General features: G+C 38.2%; 2 protein-coding genes across 3 annotated transcripts in view; both read right to left on the bottom strand.

The window, feature by feature from the left end:
- Positions 1 to 2,858, bottom strand: part of LOC308700492 (uncharacterized protein) — a 56,547-nt gene extending 53,689 nt beyond the window's left edge. For both annotated transcript variants that reach the window (XM_081382125.1, XM_081382124.1), the window contains exon 1: positions 2,685 to 2,858. Coding sequence is in view for 1 of the 2 variants with exons in the window: in XM_081382124.1 (XP_081238250.1) it covers positions 2,685 to 2,736 (52 nt within the window). In the remaining variant the exon portion in view is untranslated. The remainder of the gene's footprint in view (positions 1 to 2,684) is intronic.
- LOC308700561 (CD276 antigen homolog) overlaps positions 1 to 21,576 on the bottom strand; it is a 1,553,888-nt gene that overhangs the window by 1,488,593 nt on the left and 43,719 nt on the right. The window lies entirely within an intron of this gene.

Genomic DNA, 21,576 nt, shown 5'->3' with positions numbered 1-21,576 from the left:
TAATTTTTTTATATTATTCTATTGTTGCGGGCCAAACGTTGAATGGAAAGTATGTATTACTTTATGTATTAAAGTACAATAACATAGTTGCAAGGTTGTGAATGCATTTTTCAAGTATTTTTTGATGCATTCATCCAAACCACACCCCCACCCTTAGCCACGCCTCCCCAAACCACGCTCCCACCCATCAACCACGCCTCCCCAAACCACGCACCCACCCATCAACCACGCCTCCCCAAACCACGCTCCCACCCGTTAACCACGCCCCGTCCTCTTTTCTGAAAACTAAAATATGGTCACCCTAATTAAACTGCAGGACTAGGCTAACTCTCACGAATTCAGCGTGAGACTCACGCAGTCGTCACTTTTTACACGCTCTCAGGTCACACATCCATTTTCACACACGCGAAGAAAAATCGCGAAGCAAAGAGGACCGACACCGACAGACAAGACTGAGAAGGTTACTATTGATATGAAACAAATTCTCAGCTCTCTGATTCTGTCAATTTAATTACGAAATTCAAACAATAAACACAGTTTTGGCGCTTGTAAATGTGACGTGATAGATCTCTGACTGATCTCAGTTCAAGCGGCACGTTAACCGATCATCTGTTACTCTTTACACTAGTTAATAGTAAATAAACACGAATGATCAATAAGTAATTTGAAAGATACAGTTCAACTTAACGAAATGTAATAAAAGTGATCGATCATAAAACAGCTGGAGAATATGTCACGTAAAGTTACATTTACCTCAGGAAAGCCATTTAATGACCATAGCACGTTAGTTGGAAAAAAATGCTTTAGAGAGGAGTATTTCGCTAAATATGATAACTATATTATATTTATTTTTTCCCTATATCATTAAAATATTATAATGTTATTATAAAAAAAAACGCATTATATTTAATTTGAGACGTTATTTTTAACCTTTAATAATAATACCAGCTGACAGGGCTCTGGTTACAGAATTAGGTGAGAATTTTATTTATTTATTTATTTGGAGAACAATTAACATAACACATTAACATACCTAATGGACCTAATATGTATCCAAAGGAATCAATATTGAATCAAGATCAGAATCAAATCACAAGAATTGAATTGAAATTGTGAAATTTGTGTCAAGCTATAATAAAAACAGTAGCATACCAGTCATTGTACCATGTAAATATTGTGTTGTCACTTAACTTAATAAAATTCTGTTTAGCTACCAAATGTTTTGACAACCACAATACACTTATTGTGATGCAAGGTTTTTTTGTTTGTTTTTGTTTTTTTTTACATCCCCCCCAATCCCAGTCTACCCATTTTATGTCATGTTACATTTTCACTGTTTACAAAGGCAGGGCCTGACATCTTGTCTTTCTGGCTTGTTGTTTCTGATTGCACTTTAACCCCAATGGGGAAATCCAGATCAAATCCCAGAAGGGAATATCAAAACAAAAGATTTAAATCGTAAATCAGATTTTTGTGTGAAAAAGCCATATCGCCCAGCGCTAAGCTGAGTCTACTGTCACCTGACCAGTGCTCTTACGCTTTGGGCTTTACTTTACTCTTTTTCTTTTAGTAGAGGGAGTTTTAAAAAGTGCTTCATCCCTCATCATCTCAGTGTCCAAACTCTCTTCAGCCTCAGTAGATTCTGCCATATACATCTTCATCATGTGATACATCAGTTTCATTTTCTACTTTGTCTGCACTAATCATTGTGTCACTGGTGTGTTCCTTTACACTCTCCACATCTTCCTCATCCTCAGCAGTCTCACTTCTCCCAGTTTCCACATGCATATCTTCCCGAGCAGAAGCGGCACTGGTCCCAGCTTCAGCACTCCCACCCATCCTTTCATTATCTACAGTTTCAGCATCATTAGGTCTACATGCACTTAATGTGGCCCTCCTTTCCACATCGGAAACATTTCAAGATATCAGAGGAGGCAAAAACTACATACAGTAATCAAACCCATCAATTCTAAATTTGAAAGCCACATTCAAATCATCTGCATCATTCCTCAAAACCCTATAAACCTGTCGTCTAAAACAAACAACATGCTTAATATTTACAGCCAAGCGGGATCTTTTTCATTTGGCACACTACTTTACCATGCCTTGAAGCTCTGTAAGCAAGAGTTCATCTTTAATGAACGGGGGAACATTGGACAACATAAGTTTTTCCGCTGGCTGAAGCAGCGGCATTGCGGTAGTAAAGGTCTCCTGTATAACAGCCATTCTGTACGATGCTGTTTACTTTTTCAATAGTAGGCAAATCAAGAAATCCTATCATACGAGAAGCTGATAATATACTATTGAAACCAACAACTTATTCTACAGCCAAAACACATTGCTCCACCGAAACATTAATCTGTTCGAGTTTGACACCGTGTCTACGCGACATCCGGTCTAAATTCACCCGCTCTGAGGACGCTATTACCACACAGCAAACGCTGGATAGGCGATTTTCTATCCACAAAAAAAAAAGACACAAAAAAACCTCTACCTAGCCTATGTTATACAATCCCAAAATGACACTTAGAAAGTTTTAGTAGAAACTATTTTAAGTAGAAACAGTGAGAGAGAGAGAGAGAGAGAGAGAGAGAGAGAGAGAGAGAGAGAGAGAGAGAGAGAGAGAGAGAGAGAGAGAGAGAGAGAGAGAGAGAGAAATAATCATAATATAATAGTCTACGTACCATCAGCGATCATCAGCAGTACTGACATCAAAACACAGCTCGTCTGGTGCATCTTCAAATGCTAAATTAAACCAAAACGATTATGACATTTAGCTATAAATTACCACAAATATAGATGTTTCGCTGACGGAAGCTCATGTTCATGAAATGTCCGCAGAACAGTTACTTTCACTTATGGAAGTTCACTTGTTGTCACGACACGCATACGAGAGGGTGATAGTCCAAGTGCAGTTTTATTGGGTAATCCGTAATCATAAATCCAAGAACAGGCAAAAGGTCAAGATCCATGTAAGCAGTCCAAAAACAAGAAATAAATACTTTCAAACCAAGACAGACTCTGGGAAGCGGGTGACAAAATACACGGATTCCAGAACAAGTGATAAAACAGACAGGGTATAAATAGACAGACACTAACAAGGTGAGTGGGAACAGTTGAGTGTGATAATGAATAATGAGTCCAACAAGGGTGATGGGGATTGTAGTTCAATAGTGACTGACACCTGTGGGGGAAGAGGACCTCTAGTGGCTACCCAGCGGACATCACCCATACATTGTGACACTTGTATTATCAGGAAGTCTAACTTACGACGGACTATGATGACAGCTCGCTCACGAGCGAGGACGGGTCTGTGTTGAAACGCTGCTGTCAATCAAAAAATGATCTAATAAAAATATATACAAGGCAACTAAAACAGTGGCGAGTGTCTTCTGCTACTTAGATCAGCATTAAAGAACTATATCAACTGTTAAATAACAGATATAAGATAAAAATAATAACATAAAAAATATAAATAAACTCTTTCACTCACAATCTTTTTTTTTTCTTTGTCAACATAAATACATTATGTGTCCTCTGGTGGTGTGAAAGAGAAATTACATGAATACAAAATATAAATACATCTCCATTTTCCCTCATTTAGAGAACACTTCCCACCACTCTTTTTTTAATCACTTGTTTTGAATCTCAATTTTGACAAAAATGCCATGATGACATAATTAATTGGTGATGATATATGCAGTTAACTCATTTCTAAAGAAATGAAGATCCAATGTGTGTGCGTGTGTGTGTGTGTGTGTGTGTGTGTGTGTGTGTGTGTGTGTGTGTGTGTGTGTGTGTGTGTGTGTGTGTGTGTGTGTGTGTGTGTGTGCGTGTTTGTGTGTGTGTGTGTGTGTGTGTGTGTGTGTGTGTGTGTGTGTGTGTGTGTGTGTGTGTGTGTGTGTTTGTAATAGTTTTTCACCCCTGTAGCTGATTTCTAAAGGGTTAACCTGAATGCTTCAACATTCCCTGACCTCTTCTGCATTTTCAAGATTTCCAGGAGGACAAAAACACACTTCAAGCTTTGCCCATTCAATAACACAAGAAATGACAGAATTAAGATTCATAAGGAATTTCTTACAGGATTCAGTTGCATTATATGATGAACACTAAAAGTCTTCTGTCAGTAATCTTTGAAATGCTTCATACGTCATTAATATTCAGTATGTTTTCCCCTAAAGATGGATGAGTATCACAGACTCTCAGACGCTAGTGCTGTCAGCAGTTCCTCAGATCACAGCATGAACGTTTCTCCTGGCGTGATCAGTGAGTACAAATATCACACACAATATGAGCATATTGCAGAGTAATCATCAAATCGTTCTTAGAAAACACAATCTGATGGCAATGGTAGGCCAGAGTCAGGCGAGGACTGAAAACTGCGTCTAATTTTTTTCAAGTTTTCCTCTATAAGTATTAACGGTTTATTAGGTCCTAAAGCTCAGAAGTACATCATGATTCTGTTCACACACAGAGATGAACTGGAGGAACTGGATGAACCGCAGACCATTGAGGAATATCTACAAGATCATGAGGATCTCCAGCGACTGGTGACTGAATGTGGAGGAAACTTTCACTGTTTCAATAACAAGTGTAAACATGGTGATCAAGTCCCAGAACTACTGCAGAAGATTGAAGGAATGATGATGAAGAACGGAGAACGGAAATTTATCATGGACCAAATGAGGAGGAGTGACAGCAAGGACAATCTTGATATCAACTGTAAGATGATTTGTTGTTGAAAATCAATTCAGTTCATGCAAGTTATTCATTGAGTGTGTAAGGCACTTATATTATATCTCATGCTTAGAGCATCGTCATATTAACAATACTGAGATTTAATTATGCAGTGCATTGATGTGGTTTGATGTTTCTGTTGTAGTTTCATCAGAAGATCCAGATCAGATTCAGATTCAGATCAGACTGGTTCTGCTGGGAAAAACTGGATGTGGGAAAAGTGCCACTGGAAACACCATCATCGGCAGAAACCTGTTTAAATCTTCAGCCATTTCAGACTCTGTGACGAAACAGTGTCAGGCAGAAACTACAGTGAGGATGGGTAAAGAGATCTCGGTGGTCGACACTCCTGGACTTTATGATAATAAGCTCAGTGAAGATGAGATTAAAACTGAAATAGTGAAATGCATAATGTTATCCTCTCCTGGACCACACGCTTTCATTATCGTGATTAGACTGGGTCGATTCACCGAGGAGGAGAAAAACACAATACAGCAGCTCAAAGAAGTGTTCGGAGAACAGATACTAAAATACACCATGATCATCTTCACCCATAAGGATCAGTTAGAGAAGGAGAATAAAACCATTGAAGAGTTTCTACAGGAAAGTGATCCAGATCTTCAATCCCTCATACAGAGCTGTGGAAACCGGTTCTTCTGTTTAGATAATGAGTCTCCCAGTTTCCCACAGTTCAAAGATCTGATCAGAAAAATAGAGAAGATGGTGGAAGAGAATGGAGGGACACACTTCATCAGTGACACCAAACACATTCAGGAGATTGTGAATCAGAAAATGGTTGGGAAAGTGGAGCATTCAGGTTCAGCGGAAGTGTCTGTATGTGAAGATTTGATCCTGACTGATAAATACATATCAGTTCTAGTCAGACACATGAGGTCTCCAGGGGATGATTCAGAGAGCGTCAAACAGGAACTTGAGAGAAGAGGAATCAGTCATACAGAGCCGTGATTGGTGCACTCAGAGCCACAGGGAAACTATCAGAACAGGACATGTGTGCAATTCAGTGAGAAACATAATGATCAGACAAACATCAATCATCTTGTTTATAAGCTAATGTTTAAAGATTATCCACTATGTATTATTATTATTACGATTATTACATGATGAAATATAGATTCAACTCAATTGATTTGACATGATTTTGATGACTAAAATGTATCAAATTAATAAAATGGAAAATAATTCTGACTCTCTAACAATTAGGCCACGACTGACCCATAATGTATACTGTTATATTTGAGCTAAAAAATAAAATAATAAACTGAAGTTTAATGAAGTTTCAAGCATCACATGACCACGGGGTCTCCATGCAACTGCTGATGTCACTCTGAGCCGGCACTAACACACTGTAAATCTGCATATTTCAGTCACTAATGAACGCCTGAGTGTGACAGTCGTGCCGCAATAGTGTCATATCTGTGATTATTTATTCAAATTTATAAGACTTCTATTTACAAAAGTAAAAAAAATAAATAAAAAAAAGTTATCTGATAATAGGGGAAAGCTATGCAGAAAGTTGTTGTGTGTTGATTGTGATTCTTGATGAGTGAATGTCTAAATAACATGCTAAAAATTCTGTCATTTATTGTTTTAAAACAGGTTCTTCATTTGAGTTGAATCATGTCTATTATCAATATGACATGTGGAGAGATTGAGAGCGCTGTGGGGTTTGTGTATGTGATGCTGCCTGTTGTCCTGAATCATACACTCAATGAAGACTGTGAGCAGAGCTGGCACTCAAAGGTGACTATTAAACACACACACTGACACACACACACACACGTACGCACACACTCATGATCTGATCCTCTTGTGTGTGTTCAGGACCAGCGTCTGATAGCAGATCCATCAGATCCTGAAACACTGATGGATCCTGTTATTTCAGTCTCATCTGATCGTCTCGTCACGTCTCGCTGTCTGAATGTCCTTCATGAGATCCTCTGTGACGCTTCAGGAGTAAATCAACTCTCAACACATCATTCCTCTGTTTTCATATTTAATCCTTCATTAACATGATTCTCTAATGCTTCGTTTCTTTCATCACAGTCTCATCACAGTCTTCAGACCATGTTCAGAGGTGAGAGAGACTGAATCAGTCCTGAATCAGACTAAACTCTGTTGAACTGAATCTTCTGTAAGTGAATCATGATGATTGTGAATGTGTTTTTCAGTGAGGAATGAAACTGCAGCGACTCCAAACTCAGGTGAGTTTCAGCTGATAAACGTGTGTCTAATTCACTAATAAAACACTGATTCAGACTCAATCCAGTGTGAATGTTTTCTGTCATATTGCCTGATATTTGTGATCGTTGTGTGTTTTAAAGATGTGAATGAAGTGACTCCGTCTCTCCAGATCTCAGGTAAAACATCAAGAGCTTTAAACATAAACTCGAATATTGATTTATCATTATAGATCAGCTGATCTGATATTTGATCACTTGTATAGATCAGTTGTGGTGGCTGTTTGCTCTCTTCATCTTCATCATCTTCATCTTGATATGTTTCATGCTGCGTAAAAGGATCTTTATGTGAGTCATGAGTGTTTAATTGTGTCTAAAAGAATAAAATAGTCATGAAAATCAATTTGACAAAGTCATATTAAGGGACGCCTAAACTATAAAATCTCTCTGAATAAAAAGAAAATACTTTGATGAATATAATAGTGTTTAATAATCAGTCAATGTGTAGTCAGGTATTTTCCAAAAGCAGAGACGATCATCTTTCAGCGTAACGATCCATAAAACAGGTGAGAGTGAATCAAACCGAGAGAAATAAAGACTTGAAGAGAGTTTGACTGAATCAGAAGAAGTGAAACAGACGTTCAGCTGAGACTCTGTGAATGAAGCTTGATCTGCTGAAACTGAGTGTGTTTCTCTCAGGGATCCTGAATCTGATGATGATTCACTGAAGAAGCTCAAATCTGATGAATCTGATTCACTGCAGTTCAACATCTCTGTGTCCACAGGATGATCTTCATCATCATCATCTTCATCATCATCATCTTCAGCTTCATCATCTTCATCATCATCATGTTTTTATTACCTTAGACTGTTTTATTCATAAAGGTGCAGTGTGTAATATTTAGGAGGATCAGACATAAATGCAGTATAATATACTGGACCGTATAAATGATAATGAACCGTTATGTTTTTATTACCTTAGACTGAGGTATTTCTGTCTACACACACCGCGGGTCTGCTTACATCAACATGTTTCTACAGTGGCCCTAAACGGACAAACGCGTTTCATCACTATGGTAAAGTTATAACAATGAAAAGTTCAAATCGGGGGCAGGGTTTCATAAAATAAAAGTTTCCCCGGGCGCCGCCATTGGCTAGCGGACCCCCACCTGCTGTTAGCATCCCATTGACTCCCATTCAGCGAATAACTTTACATCTGAGGCGTTTAAAGACTCCATTTGTCCATTATTTATTTCTAAAGAAACACGAAAATGTATAAAAGGCTCCATTACCTTGTATCTTACGTTATGGCCCTGTAGAAGCAGTTTTTGTAAAGATAGGCTAACGATTGCGTCATAACAACGCGACTCTCTGTCGCACAGTAGGAAATTACCGTATGCACAGGAGGAGAAGCTCGCGGGCGATCGCGACTCCAGTTTATATACTGTCTATGGTTAAAATTAGTGAGGGAGAAAGTGCGCTGAGTGTACGGCAGATGGCGCCAAATCTTCATTCAAAATCTCAGTGATGACGTTTGCTCTTCTGCTCGTACACTTGCCTGCAGATCGGGGCGGTGTGTGTGTGTGTGTGTGTTTACATTATTGTCATTCAGCACTTCTGTAAAAAGAAGGAATGAAACTAAGTCAGCATGTGCAAACTGAGCATTACAGAAACATGCCTGATGATGTGCCTTTACTTCTGTGTTATTGATGATAACAAAGAGTTGAGCGCTGTACACTGAACAAAAGAGTCGAGTGACTGGCGTATGGAAATATTGTAACTTTCCGTCTGTCAGATTGTTCCTCTTTCTTTCTGTACAACGATTTCAATCACAAAAAAACAGCTTTTTTGGGGAACTCGCCGTTAGAGTTACTTTAAAAATTTAAAGCAAGGTTTTAAAAAGGGTTTTACTTTTACACATTTATATCAATTAGTGTATAGTATAAATGTTTTACTTTCATGTTTTGATTTTCAACAGATTGGTCTGCTTTTAATGTAGTTTGTATCAGCCATATTTAAGTTTTTGTAAGTTTGTAAGTTTTTGATCCTCTGAATTGAGCTGGAAGCGAAACACTGTAAACCCCAGAGCTGTTTCTCGTTGCTACTGCTGGTGTTTATAAAGCCGGATCTGTCTTTGAAAGTTGTCTTCTCAGCGACAACTTTCTTGTATATACTGTATATAGCCTACTGTTTACAGTTGCCTATGTAAAAACATTTCTTCTTACAAAACAACTCAGTGTAGTTTGATCTCTTATTCAAACAAATATGATTGTTCTGTTCTGCTAGTTAAGATCTTCACAAATATATAAATGAAACAAAACTATCGGTTGAGTATGAAGCTCTTACAAATCACATTTTCAAGTAAAATGTTCACTTTTCATGCCATGAAAATGGAGCATTCCTAATATGGCCGCCAAGTGAACAGTCTTCGCTCCTAACCACTGGTGATTTACTTAGCTTTGCCCAAAGACAGTGTGAGGCTGCCTCCGCAACGAGGAACTGCTCCGACTCCTCCTTTGCATATCTCTTGTTTCCTCCAACGACTTTCCTTTCGGTAGCGCTAACCCAGCGTGAGGCTGCCTCCACAAAAGGTTCCTGCCTCTGCTCTCCTCTTCACTAGCCACTACCTACATCAGCTCATATGCCATCGTACACCCTCTTTACAGCCGCCCTTTTCAACCCGACCCACACCGCCGCTGTGGAACTCCCGCCTGTCTCATTTCAGGAGCCTGAGCATGGCTCGCTAGGTATTTGACTCCAAAGATCTCAGGCCCTGGTGGTCTTAGCATGGGTTGCTTTCAGCTACTGGTGCGTTTCACAAAAAAAAATTTTTTTTTTTCTTTTTTTTTTTACTAATAATAATAATTTGTGATTTCCCCTTTTGGAGTGTTTACAAAAACAGCACAAGTAAGTCACTGCTACCACACCTTCCTATTTCTAAAGATGAACTGCTCAGTTTGGGCTAAAGAGACTGGGGTTAATTTATCACCTCAGATAAATTAATAAATAAATAGATTCATTAATATCAATGATAGCGCAATGGTAGGGTATTGATGGTTGGCAAACACGCTTCCCGACGTTATGTTTTCAGTCACGGCTCTCCTGTCTGATTTGAGTGCATCTATGCCGCTTCACGCATTCAGACAAAGTCCTTCCTCCCTCCCCGCTGAACGCCAGCGATTACTAATGCCTGAAATGCACTCCCGCTGGTTGAGCGCGGTAAAGTTAGTTTTAGGTTCGATATTCGTCGGACATTTGTTTGCCCTTGCCAATGTTCTATAGGGTCGGCAGTCTTACAAAGATATCAATAGCAGGATTAGTTTTCACATTATGTAACCATTGTATATCAACATTAACTATTCATTCAAAATCACCTACGTGCGTTAATGCTGCATATTTATACCTGAGAATGCTTTGACGCGTTTCCACAGCGCATGATGCCTAAGGGAACGTCTGCCAATTCCACCAACTGCGGTAAACCCCAGCCTATAATTTGTATTATTTTAAATGACTTTTAACATTTAAAAACAGACGTTTTTAAATTCCAAAGCTTGTAGAAGGTTCCTATTGGCAATGCTGACTTAGGCTACAGCTTTCCTGGTAGCCTCGAGTCAATTAACTTGTCTCAGAAAATGATTAATAAAAACATCTGAATATCAGTTGAGTTTACTTTCTTCACTGACACAGACGAAAATGAAAAGATTATCAGTCAAAGTTCTGCATTATGAGGGGAAGAAATAGGGCAGGATAAGGAGACTGAGAGAAAAAGAAAGATGAAGATGAGGAGAGAGCAGGTATTGACAAATAATCGAATGCCCACTGACATGGTTTTAAAGCTATTTCTTATCCATTTTTGAATAATAATAAAAAAAAATCGCACATATGTAGGTCAGAGAAATCCAAATTTTCTTGGGGGAGCATGCCCCCAAACCCCCCTAACTACCTCACATTTGAATGCCCGTGTCTGTGGGTGGGCTGTGGATGGTATATGCCCAGTCAGATTTTCAGCCCAGTCAATTTTAACATAGTATCGTCATCATATCAGTGTAGATGTAGATGGACCAAAATAAAAAACATTCAAATATCAAGTAAATAAGTATTGTGATAGTTAGTGCCACAGTGACACTCTTGTTCAAAAAAGTATTGCACGATACTCAATATGTTGTCCCACGGTGAGTCATTTCCCCTGCTGCACCCTACACAAAATTTGAGGGTTCCCACACCTGCCAAAACCCACTTTAACCACTGCATACAAGCATGCTACAAACTTCGCCTCATGATAAGAATCTGTTAGAAATGTATTTTCTTTACCCCAGCTTTGTCCATAGAAAAGTCTGTCTAAGTGTAAAGGCCCTGTACTCTACAGTGAAAAGGCCTTGTTTGCAAATTCCTTTGTATGTATGTAATCTCACATCTGTTTCATATTAGGAAGGACCCTCAGAGTTTGAGGGAGAGAGGGTCTCGTTTTCTTCCATGTATGATACAGAAAAGCCTTCGGACCACAAGGCTCAGAAGGAAAACTTTACCGGATATTTACCACGATGTTATATAAGTATATCTGATATGATATGATGTCATTTATGATCTTATTGGTTGAGATTGTGATACTCCCTATACATTTTCAGTATATATTCTTTGTTCAGAATATTGGGAGCTGAGCTATTTTTCCTAGCTTCCCAGGCTGGCCTTTCTTCTGTTGTTTTATTCATTCACTGCCCAAATAAAGGATGGAGAGAAAAGAACTTGTATGGAATAACTTTATTTCTTACAGAATCTAAAAAGGATGTTTTCATCACGCCATACCTACACTGCTAGCGTGCTCATTTACCGTATAAAACAAATTTGATAAGACAGACAGCAGCAGTACAACATCTAATCCTTTTCGATTAAACCGTGTTACTTCTGTAACCCTTTTCACCATAGGCTCGTGATGAGGCAAGTACGTTATACAGCAGCGTATAAAGTATTAAACCCTCTTAATCCTAAAGCTTGGTAAAATGGTGAAAGAGACAATCCATTGTATAATAACCCTGTCTAAGAACACTATGATTCTTCTCACTATCTCTCTGCTTATCAATGGGTACCTGAAAGAATATTCTTGGTTTTAAAACATAGAATATTACCACAGAAAACACTGAGCTACACAAATACAATGGCTGGTGAAAGAATAAACAACAAGAACGCCATAGCTCAATTTCCTCCTTTTGTATTATGCAAAACTCACATAACAGTTGAACAGCAAAGAGCAAATATGAAAATAAAACCCAATTTGAAGGAATCCTTAAAACATTTTAAAGAAAACACAACTCAACTGTTAAATTACCAGGTACATCTGAACAGCACAGAAATAATTAAATGATAAATCTTCTTGCATATGCATTAAACACTATCAAACAAAATACAATAACCCACATATTTCAGAAATAAACATTTAACAAAATGACTGATATTGATCAGGTCATTACACTTCACTGCCACAGCAGAGATTTCTCCCTCCACTTATCATGGCTGCTACTCTGTGGGAGAAAGCATTCTCTTCTATTGCAATGACTCCACTGCAGTCTATTGCATTAACAAATGCAGGACAAGTTCCTCCGAACTAATGCAATTCCTCAGACAACTAATCTGGTCTTCCACTTGCAATTATTTCATAAGTAAAGCAGAACTATGAGAGTATTTTTGGTGCAAATCAACTGAACGCCTGTGACAGTGGAATCTGTAGTTGTAGAGAATAGCCACACATGTGTATCAGTAAATCTGCAGAGTTGCAAACTTGTAGACTTTTTTCTCTCTCCCCAAAAACAGAACAACAGTTACACCTTCTCAAATTCTGCACTGCAGGTTCACAAATCCTATTCTACAAATCACAAATTAAGAAACTCGTACGCTCACATTTTTGCTGCAGTTTACTGATCTGAACAATACTAGTAGTAGTAGTAGCAAATAGAAATGGCTCATTCTAAGGTAAGAAAAACACAACATTTCATTATGTAAGGTCTTTATACACCACTGAAAACATGGTTATGTTTATTATCCTCCTAAATATTACACACTGCACCTTTAAACTTTATTCATTGACAATTTAGTTGAATCGCTGTAATAGAGATTCATCTGAAAGGTAAATTAATTCTATGACTTAAATACAAGCATGATAATTTTTACATTTTTAATTGCCCATATTTTAATGCAAACTGAAAGGTTCAACCAGCCTATAGGTTTTAATGACAGCAAAGATGTCTAAAAATGTATGTTTAATTCATTAAATTATTGAACAACAGTAACCTCATTCATTACAATAGTTATTACATTAAAAAATAATAACACTAGTGACAACACGCCACTGTTCTTATGGCCCATCTTACCCCAAGGTTCTACTTTTATATGTTTACCTCATTATTAAAAAACTCTTCATATTTACTCCAAATCCCTCATTATCAGCATTTTCCAGAGACAGATTTAGATCAGTTAACCTCAAAACCGTTTCGTCTGACTAAATCTCATGTTGACATTCACTAAAGTCAGCAAACACATGATGCCTGGTGTTTTAAATTGTGTTTTTAGACAGTAAGGTACAAATGAGTGAAAGTATTGAGTGTTTCTCATATGTGTAATGAGTGTGTGAAGCATCAGCTTGTGTGTGTGTGTGTAATGAGTGTGTGAAGCGTCAGCTCGTGTGTGAGAGAACACTAAACATGCTCAGTGTTGTGATCGCAGTTTTACTAGAAAACAACTGAAAGTGAAAGTGAAAGTGAAAGTGAAACCTGCTGTTCGCTCCGCTGTTTCCTGATAAAACCCCAACATGCAGTATTTCATAGAAAGAGTTTAAAAGTGTTTTCCAGCGAAAAAAGAAAATCTGTAATTTTCTCATCTTTCTGTGAAAACAGACCAACCCCTCATCCAGTGACTAATCTTTGATTATATGGGTGATGTTATTAGTTTTATATTATTGATTATAGTTGCTCTGTGATTCATGAGATCCAGCAGTGACAATCAGTTATTATAAAGGATTTTAATAACATGTCGTGCATAAAACATTCTGAGCTACTGCATCATTTAGACACACAGAGACACTTTTATTTCATTTTTTACAATATTATTGATCTGCCTGAATTGACACCATTATATGAGAACTGAAAACTCCCAGCATGCATTGCAGCATGAATAAATTATGCAGCTGAATGGTCTTACTATTTTCTTTTCTTTTTTTTTTTGCTTTTGTTTTACTTTTTAGTTGAGTTGATATGTTCACTGTTGTTGAGATTCATATGCTTAATGTGTGTCTGAATTATGCAGTAGTTTGAAACTTTCATTTTGCCGGATGTGTCTAAAACTTATGGAAGCTTGCAACAAAAAAAAGTCAGAGATAAAAAGTTTGTACTTATATGACGAAAACAAGCTTCTATTAAAAATATCTGAATAATAAGTGATTACTGCTGGATCTCTTGCTGTAGTTTCACAGTGTTGTAATGTACAATTTAAGTGTATTAATTAAACAGATTTTGATAAGAGATTAAACACTGGATGTTTTCAGTGAATCATGATGATGATGATGTCAGCATCACGTGACATAAGAGACACGGGCGTTTGAGCAAGAGCATCCTCAGGTTAATACTACAATAATATCATATTGGAGAAGAAACCGATTTATCAAACGCTCCAGTGTGTTTGTGATCTGAGACAGCGTGTTTTACAGCGATGAGCAACGAAGCCAATCACAGACACGTCTGTTGATCTCTTGAACACGATGGCCAATCAGAGGCGTTTAACTCTTTCCCCGCACCGCTTTCCGTGTTTTCACTGGTAACGGTAGGGGGCGCTGTTACACATCTTCTGAAAGAGTAGAGAATCTCCTGATCAAAACACAGGAGAAGAAGATCCAAAAGCGAGCGATATCAGCTGTGTCCCAATGTGAAGACTGCATCCTCCGAAGTCCGTATTTGAAGGCCGATTGCGTCACAGCGGCGCGACTAAACGTCACAGCGCCGTGACGAAGGACGTCCCATCGCTGTGCGACGAAGGTAAAAGCGACGCCAAATGCAGCCTTCGTTTCCCCGTGAAAGGAAGGATACATAAATGGACACTACGACAGCTTTTTTTTTTTATGACGGCCTAGAGTCCGGTGGTGGACGGCAAATTCACATTTAAATGTAAGTGTAACCCTCTTTCTCTCTCTCCGCACGCTCACTGGACTCTAGCACCTCCGCTGCTCTGCGTTGTGTTATATGTTCGCCGAGTGGTTCGGGATTGTGGCTTGACCTTTATTCCACAGTACGGCATCTATAGCGTTGACAACATGAACTCAGCTTAAGTTTTAAACCAGCAAAATATATTTCAATGCATATGCAATTCAACAGTAAGCTTGTGCTGCTTATTTTATTATACATTAGCCACCATGCATTAATCACATTTAAAAAAAAAAAAAAAAAAAAAAAAACAATTTCAACTCTCTATTAATATGCATTTAGGTCTTATACAGTTTAAAACACAAAATATCTTAAACTGATCTTTAGTGCGAAAACAACTATATTTTACATTGATTTTCCCCACTACCATTAACATGGCTTACCTGTAGACCTTATGCGCCAGAGAAACAAGGGCGCCGCCATCTTTGGAAAATTGTCTTTTAACTTCCGTTTTGCGGTTGCTCTGTATATTTATATGGCATTTCTGTCCAGGAGTAATTAGCTTTTTAAGTGGATTTACTTAATGTAAAGTTAACGAAAGTTATCATGAGGACTGTAATGTTTAAAGCAGATGACTAAACAAATGTAAATCGACCGGGAAGATTTTAAAACGAGCCGTTAATTAATAAACACGCAAAACGCTGTGAAAATACAGACCGGAAGTCAAAAGACAATGAGCGCAGCGCTGAAAAGGGGCGGAGCTACATAAGGTCTATTCACCTTATTCCGCCCGCCCACTTTTACTTCTGTCCAGTACTTCCGTTGTAAACCACCTTCCGGTTTAGCGGACCCTCATTCAATTTCGAGGAGAACTGCAGAGAAGTCTCACTGATAAAATGTCACATAAGATAAGTTAATTTGTGCCAAATGTGCTATGTACGTGTGTACCAACAGCACAGCAATGCACTGTTTCTCGAGGTAATTTTTAAACGACTTTTAGGTGTTTATATGACCCGTCTGCCTGTCTGATCGCAGCCCGGCCGATGTGTAGTGTTTAGCCTACATTAGCCACACACATCTAATGTTGTAATGGTCTCGCTACAGGACACATACACATGCTATACCTTGTTTGAAAGCTATGGTCCTCTAGAATTCAGTCGCTGGATTTATTTTACAGCCATTACTTGTGTTAGAGATCAAACCATAAGAAATTGCAGTTAGCTAAGCTAACGTTACCCTCTTGTTCATCTAGTTGAGGCTCTACTTTCTACACCAGTTCGTGGCTATTTTTTTCTCATCTGTTGGCTATACACTGCAAATGTATCTGGTGATTAAGCAAACAAACTGTGGTGTAATAATGTTTCAAACTTTACATGTAGTAGTGTTTGTGCACATCTTCATAACTAAGTAATAGCTATTAGAAAGACACAGCTATTAAATAATTTGATTGTGGCATTGTTTCAAAAGCTTCAAGTGAAATGTAGTACGTTGCAGCAGTTGTTAATAACCATAGGCCAACGCATTTGGCTATAATATTATAGTCTATCTACTTATATCAAGACAGATAACAGATTGGACCAGGGCAAACAAAGCACTAAGTAGCTAAACCAGGAAGTGAGCTTAAGCGGATGGCGCCACCCAGTGCTACTTCCAGAATAAGGTGAATAGCGTTGACAACATGAACTGAGGAAAAGATGACGCAATACTCCCGTATCAACGCTACGGTACATGACGAGGCCCAAACAACGCTAAAGGCACTTGAATCTGTTTTAATTCAATAGCGTTATGGGGACACCTTGTGGACAACACAGATATATATACCGCCTTACATAAGTATTATGTTTTCATTTACTCAAATAGCTAGCGAAACCTGAGTTAAAAGCCACAAGTTTTTCTTTCTTATAAACTTAACTCCTTCGTCACCATTGCGTGGCTTCATTTGTCAGGTGGTCTGAGGCAAAACTTGTGCTAATTTATTAAATTGCAGACCAATTTATTAAATTGCAATAAAAAAAAAAAACTAAATAAATAAAATAAAAATGTATTGTAATATTTGCACGAGTCTGTCTAACTTGTGTAAATAAGAAATATCACTCACCCTATAAAGCCCACAAACATAAGAAAAGCAGTAGATAAGGCAATGGGGTTTCACTTTTATGTGTTTTTGTAGTGCTGTCATGCAAGCTATGTCTACAAAGGTTTTAACCAAATTTGAGTATTCATAAATATGATTTCTGAATATGAATATGATTTTAAAAATACAAAGTTAGAAAGTTGAGATCACATCTTTGCTGAAATGTTTTGTGCTGTTGTTGTTAACAAGCCATGGTTAATTTGCTCTGCCTTAGGATTATAAGTGTCCTGGGACAGGAGAGGGTGTGAGTGGGAAACCCACTGCTGAAACTTTACCCTAGTTTGTCCTCATGGATGAGGTGTTGGGACAGAGGCATCGCACCAACCCCTCAATCCCTGAGGACACACCAGGGCCGAGTTCAGTGGGTGACCAAGAAGAGGAAGAGCCAGGGGAACCCACACCAGCACCACGAAGAAGGCGAGACAGAGAGGACGAGTTTTTGGACTTGATTAGAGAAGACATGGGACTGCAGAGGCGAGGAGAGCACAGGAGAGTAGGGAGAGGATGGACAGGCTGTTTTCTCTTCTTGAAAGAATGATTGAGAAATATACATATATACAGTATATTCTTGTTGAACTTTTTTTCACTTATATTTTTTAAAAGGGAAAAAATAATTCTGTACATTTATTTATTTTTATGCAACTTTAAATGTGTAAATAAAAGAGAATTCATTGCTCTGGACATTGTTTATTTTTGTAATGACAGTCATAATTTCTACATGAAACAAATTCTTCTATACTTCTGAATATTTTCAAGGTTGATACATTTAAACTATATACTTTTGTGTTAATGTTTAATGTAAAACAATGCATCATATTTTAAAATAACAATTTTGTAGTGTTGCTGTCCTGTGTGGGAAAATTACTTCGAGTATTAACGAAGTATGTAGTTCCTTACATATCACCACTGGTTATTTTGAAAATGAAAGTAACAAAATGTAGGCCTATTTTCACAATATTAACAAATTGTTGCTAACTACAGCTTCGTCCCATTTGGCGCATCTGAAGCGCTCGGACCGGTCTAGCCTACGGAGGAATGTTCTTGTCGCCTAGCAACAGTGACAGCTGTCGATGAAGAGCGGGAGTAACATTCGCTCTGGACTTTTTATATTCAACTGGGTTTTATATTCAAATAGGGTTGAAAACCTGTGTAAATATATTTACCATGGTTTATTTATGTGCATAATAAAAAATAATACACTAGCCTACAAAATCACATCAAGGTAAGATATAAATGAACATTTGAATCGATCGGCTAAGCCGAAAGTACATGACCTGAAACATCCGTACCATGTCCATGTCCTCCAGTAAAATATAAAACATAAAAATGACAATAGCCAATTCTGGCTCCATAGCTGTTTACTCAATTATATCAAATGGATTATCAGGATGGCAGCATACTCTCGCACCGTTGCTTGGCGCCTCCATGGAGCGGTAATCGGGAACACCTGGCTGCACAATTAGGAAATCCTACGAAGGCTACATGGAGCGTCGTTCGGAGGACGCATAGGCTGCATCATTTGAAGTCCGCAGCCTTCACTTTGGGACACAGCTGGTGTCCAAATGTTCAGCGTTTCCTTGTTGCTCAGAGTGTGGTAATGGACTCTCTTGTCTAGTGTTTAGTGCTGTTATCATTCAGAAGCTCCATGTGCAATCATATGCATATGCATATGTAAAATATAATGCAATCATCAACATTAAACAGCATATAAATCAAAACTGTGTAATGTTACTGAATGAACTGTCGACCCAGGACGAGCTACAGGACTGTGAAGCTTCGAGGAGTTGATGGACTCGATCTATTCATCTGTGTTTTGATCGTCACTGTGAATGTATATTATTTGACAAAACAGGACTTTCTCAGCTTTTTGCTCAAAATGTTGCTTTTATAAAACTTAATAAAACACAGAAAAACACATATACACTGCAGCAACAGCAGTCAAGAACAAAATGTGGTTTCTCAGAAACCTTGATGCAGATTTAACATTAAGAAACATTATTTACATTTACAACATATGATATAAAGCACAATTTTACAATACAATAGATTGACATTTAGCTAAATCTCTCATTTTGTCTTCCACATAAAGTATCCAACATGTTTAATCACCATTAGAAGTTATAGCAGAACTTAGAGTTATACATATTCATTTCTATATCTCTTTTCCAGACTCTGTTATTCAAGGCCGGATTTTCCTCATATTGTGACATTGGCTAAAAGCAAGTTTTGGATGAAGATTATTGTAGCTGTAGAAATGTACTTCTCTTTGATTAAATATTAGAAAAACCCACAGGCAGATGTAATGGATGACCATAAAAAATTATTTATGTTAAAAATGACGATATCTTTCATTTCATTCATTTATAAAGTGAGTGTCTTACATAATTTTAGCATTAGAGTGAAATAATAATGATAATAATAATTAATATATATAATTTCTCCTCATTGTAATTGCTAATAATGCATCAATCCAGCACTGACTATAACAGAGGAGACCGGCTGCTCATGAGCTTGTAGCTTCTGTGTTTGGACTCTTTATGGGCTGGAAACTTTATAAGGAATGAATTACAGATGTTTTCTAGCAAGAGGAAGGAAGAGAACAACAACTCAGAGGAGTTTTGATATTACATGAAGGATCTGAGTGGCGTCTGAAGGATTGAACATTCAGTCTCAGTGTTTCTGATGGAGTAAGAGACACACAACTGAACATTTACTGACTTCATGATCCTGAACTGTGATCCTGAGACTCAAACCTCAATCCATCAGGTCAAAGTTAAAGTTATAACACTGATTTCTCTCTCTGTTAATGATCTTAATGCAGTTTAAGATCAAGGTTCATCTGTACTGTTGAAGGTGGTTTAGAGCTAGAATTAGATATAAAAGCAAATCACTATTACATGAATACAAAGAACAATGACAATTAAACATTTACAGCTATTTACAAAACCAAGAAAACGTACATTTAAAAAAATGGTCTCAATAACGAATGCAGAATGAGATTTAACTCTTAAATCACAGTCAGAAGCTTCTCAGGAGTGTTTTTCTCTCACTGTTGAATTATGTTTGTGAAACCACTGAATCCAGCTGAGATTCAGTCCTACTAGTGTCCTGATCTTCATTCAGTAGAGGCTTCATCTCATGAGATTCTGCTGGGTTCTGGATCTGGATCTGGTCCTGGTTTTGGTTCTGGTCCAGGAACTGGTGCAGGAACTGGTCCAGGTCCGGGAACTGGTGCAGGAACTGGTCCAGGTCCGGGAACTGGTGCAGGAACTGGTCCGGGAACTGGTCCGGGAACTGGTGCAGGAACTGGTCCGGGAACTGGCGCAGGAACTGGTGCAGGAACTGGTGCAGGGACTGGTGCAGGGACTGGTGCAGGGACTGGTCCTGGATCTGGATCTGGTCCTGGTCCTGGTCAATCTTACTAGTGTCCTGATCTTCATTCAGTAGAGGCTTCATCTCATGAGATTCTGCTGGGTTCTGGTTCTGGTTCTGGTCCTGGTTTGATCCACTGGCTGGAGTTTCATCAGAACCTGCTGCAGTCTGTGTTCAGAATAAGACACACTTTAACATGTATTTTCAACAGTATCACAGCAGTGTTTCTCAGTCCTCATAGAAAACACTTCACAGTTTTACCACACAGAAGCATTTGCTGTTTTTAAGTTGAAGGAAATGACGTTTCAAACCCAGTTTGTGTCAGAGCAGAGGATCAGGATGTGGTATTACAGATATTACAGGTTTTACAGAGTCAATAATCTGAAGTGTTTTGTGTGAAATAAAGGAAAGCCCTGATGTTCTCCAGGAGCAGGATTGAGAGACACTGATGATCTACACAACATCTGTGGAGAAAAGTGTTCAAATCCACAATGATTCTGACGCTAACCTGAGATTCCTGATTCTGAGATCCAGCGGCTCGAGGTCGACGAGACTTTATTGCCTTCTGTGTTCAAGACAAGACAGTTCATTTACACACAGATCTCCACTAATGCATTACTGTACACACAAATCTCCACTAATGCATTAATGTACACACAGATCTCCGCTAATGCATTAATGTACACACAGATCTCCACTAATGCATTAATGTACACACAGATCTCCACTAATGCATTAATGTACACACAGATCTCCGCTAATGCGTTAATGTACACACAGATCTCCACTAATGCGTTAATGTACACACAGATCTCCACTAATGCATTAATGCACACACAGATCTCCACTAATGTACACACAGATCTCCACTAATGCGTTAATGTACACACAGATCTCCACTAATGCGTTAATGTACACACAGATCTCCACTAATGCATTAATGTACACACAGATCTCCACTAATGCATTAATGCACACACAGATCTCCACTAATGCATTAATGTGCACACAG

Source organism: Scardinius erythrophthalmus, assembly GCF_964197995.2.
Source record: "Scardinius erythrophthalmus genome assembly, chromosome: 1".
Taxonomy (NCBI): Eukaryota; Metazoa; Chordata; class Actinopteri; order Cypriniformes; family Leuciscidae; genus Scardinius; species Scardinius erythrophthalmus.
The sequence above is the reverse complement of the archived record's forward strand: the minus strand, read 5'-3'. Positions and strand labels throughout refer to the sequence as shown.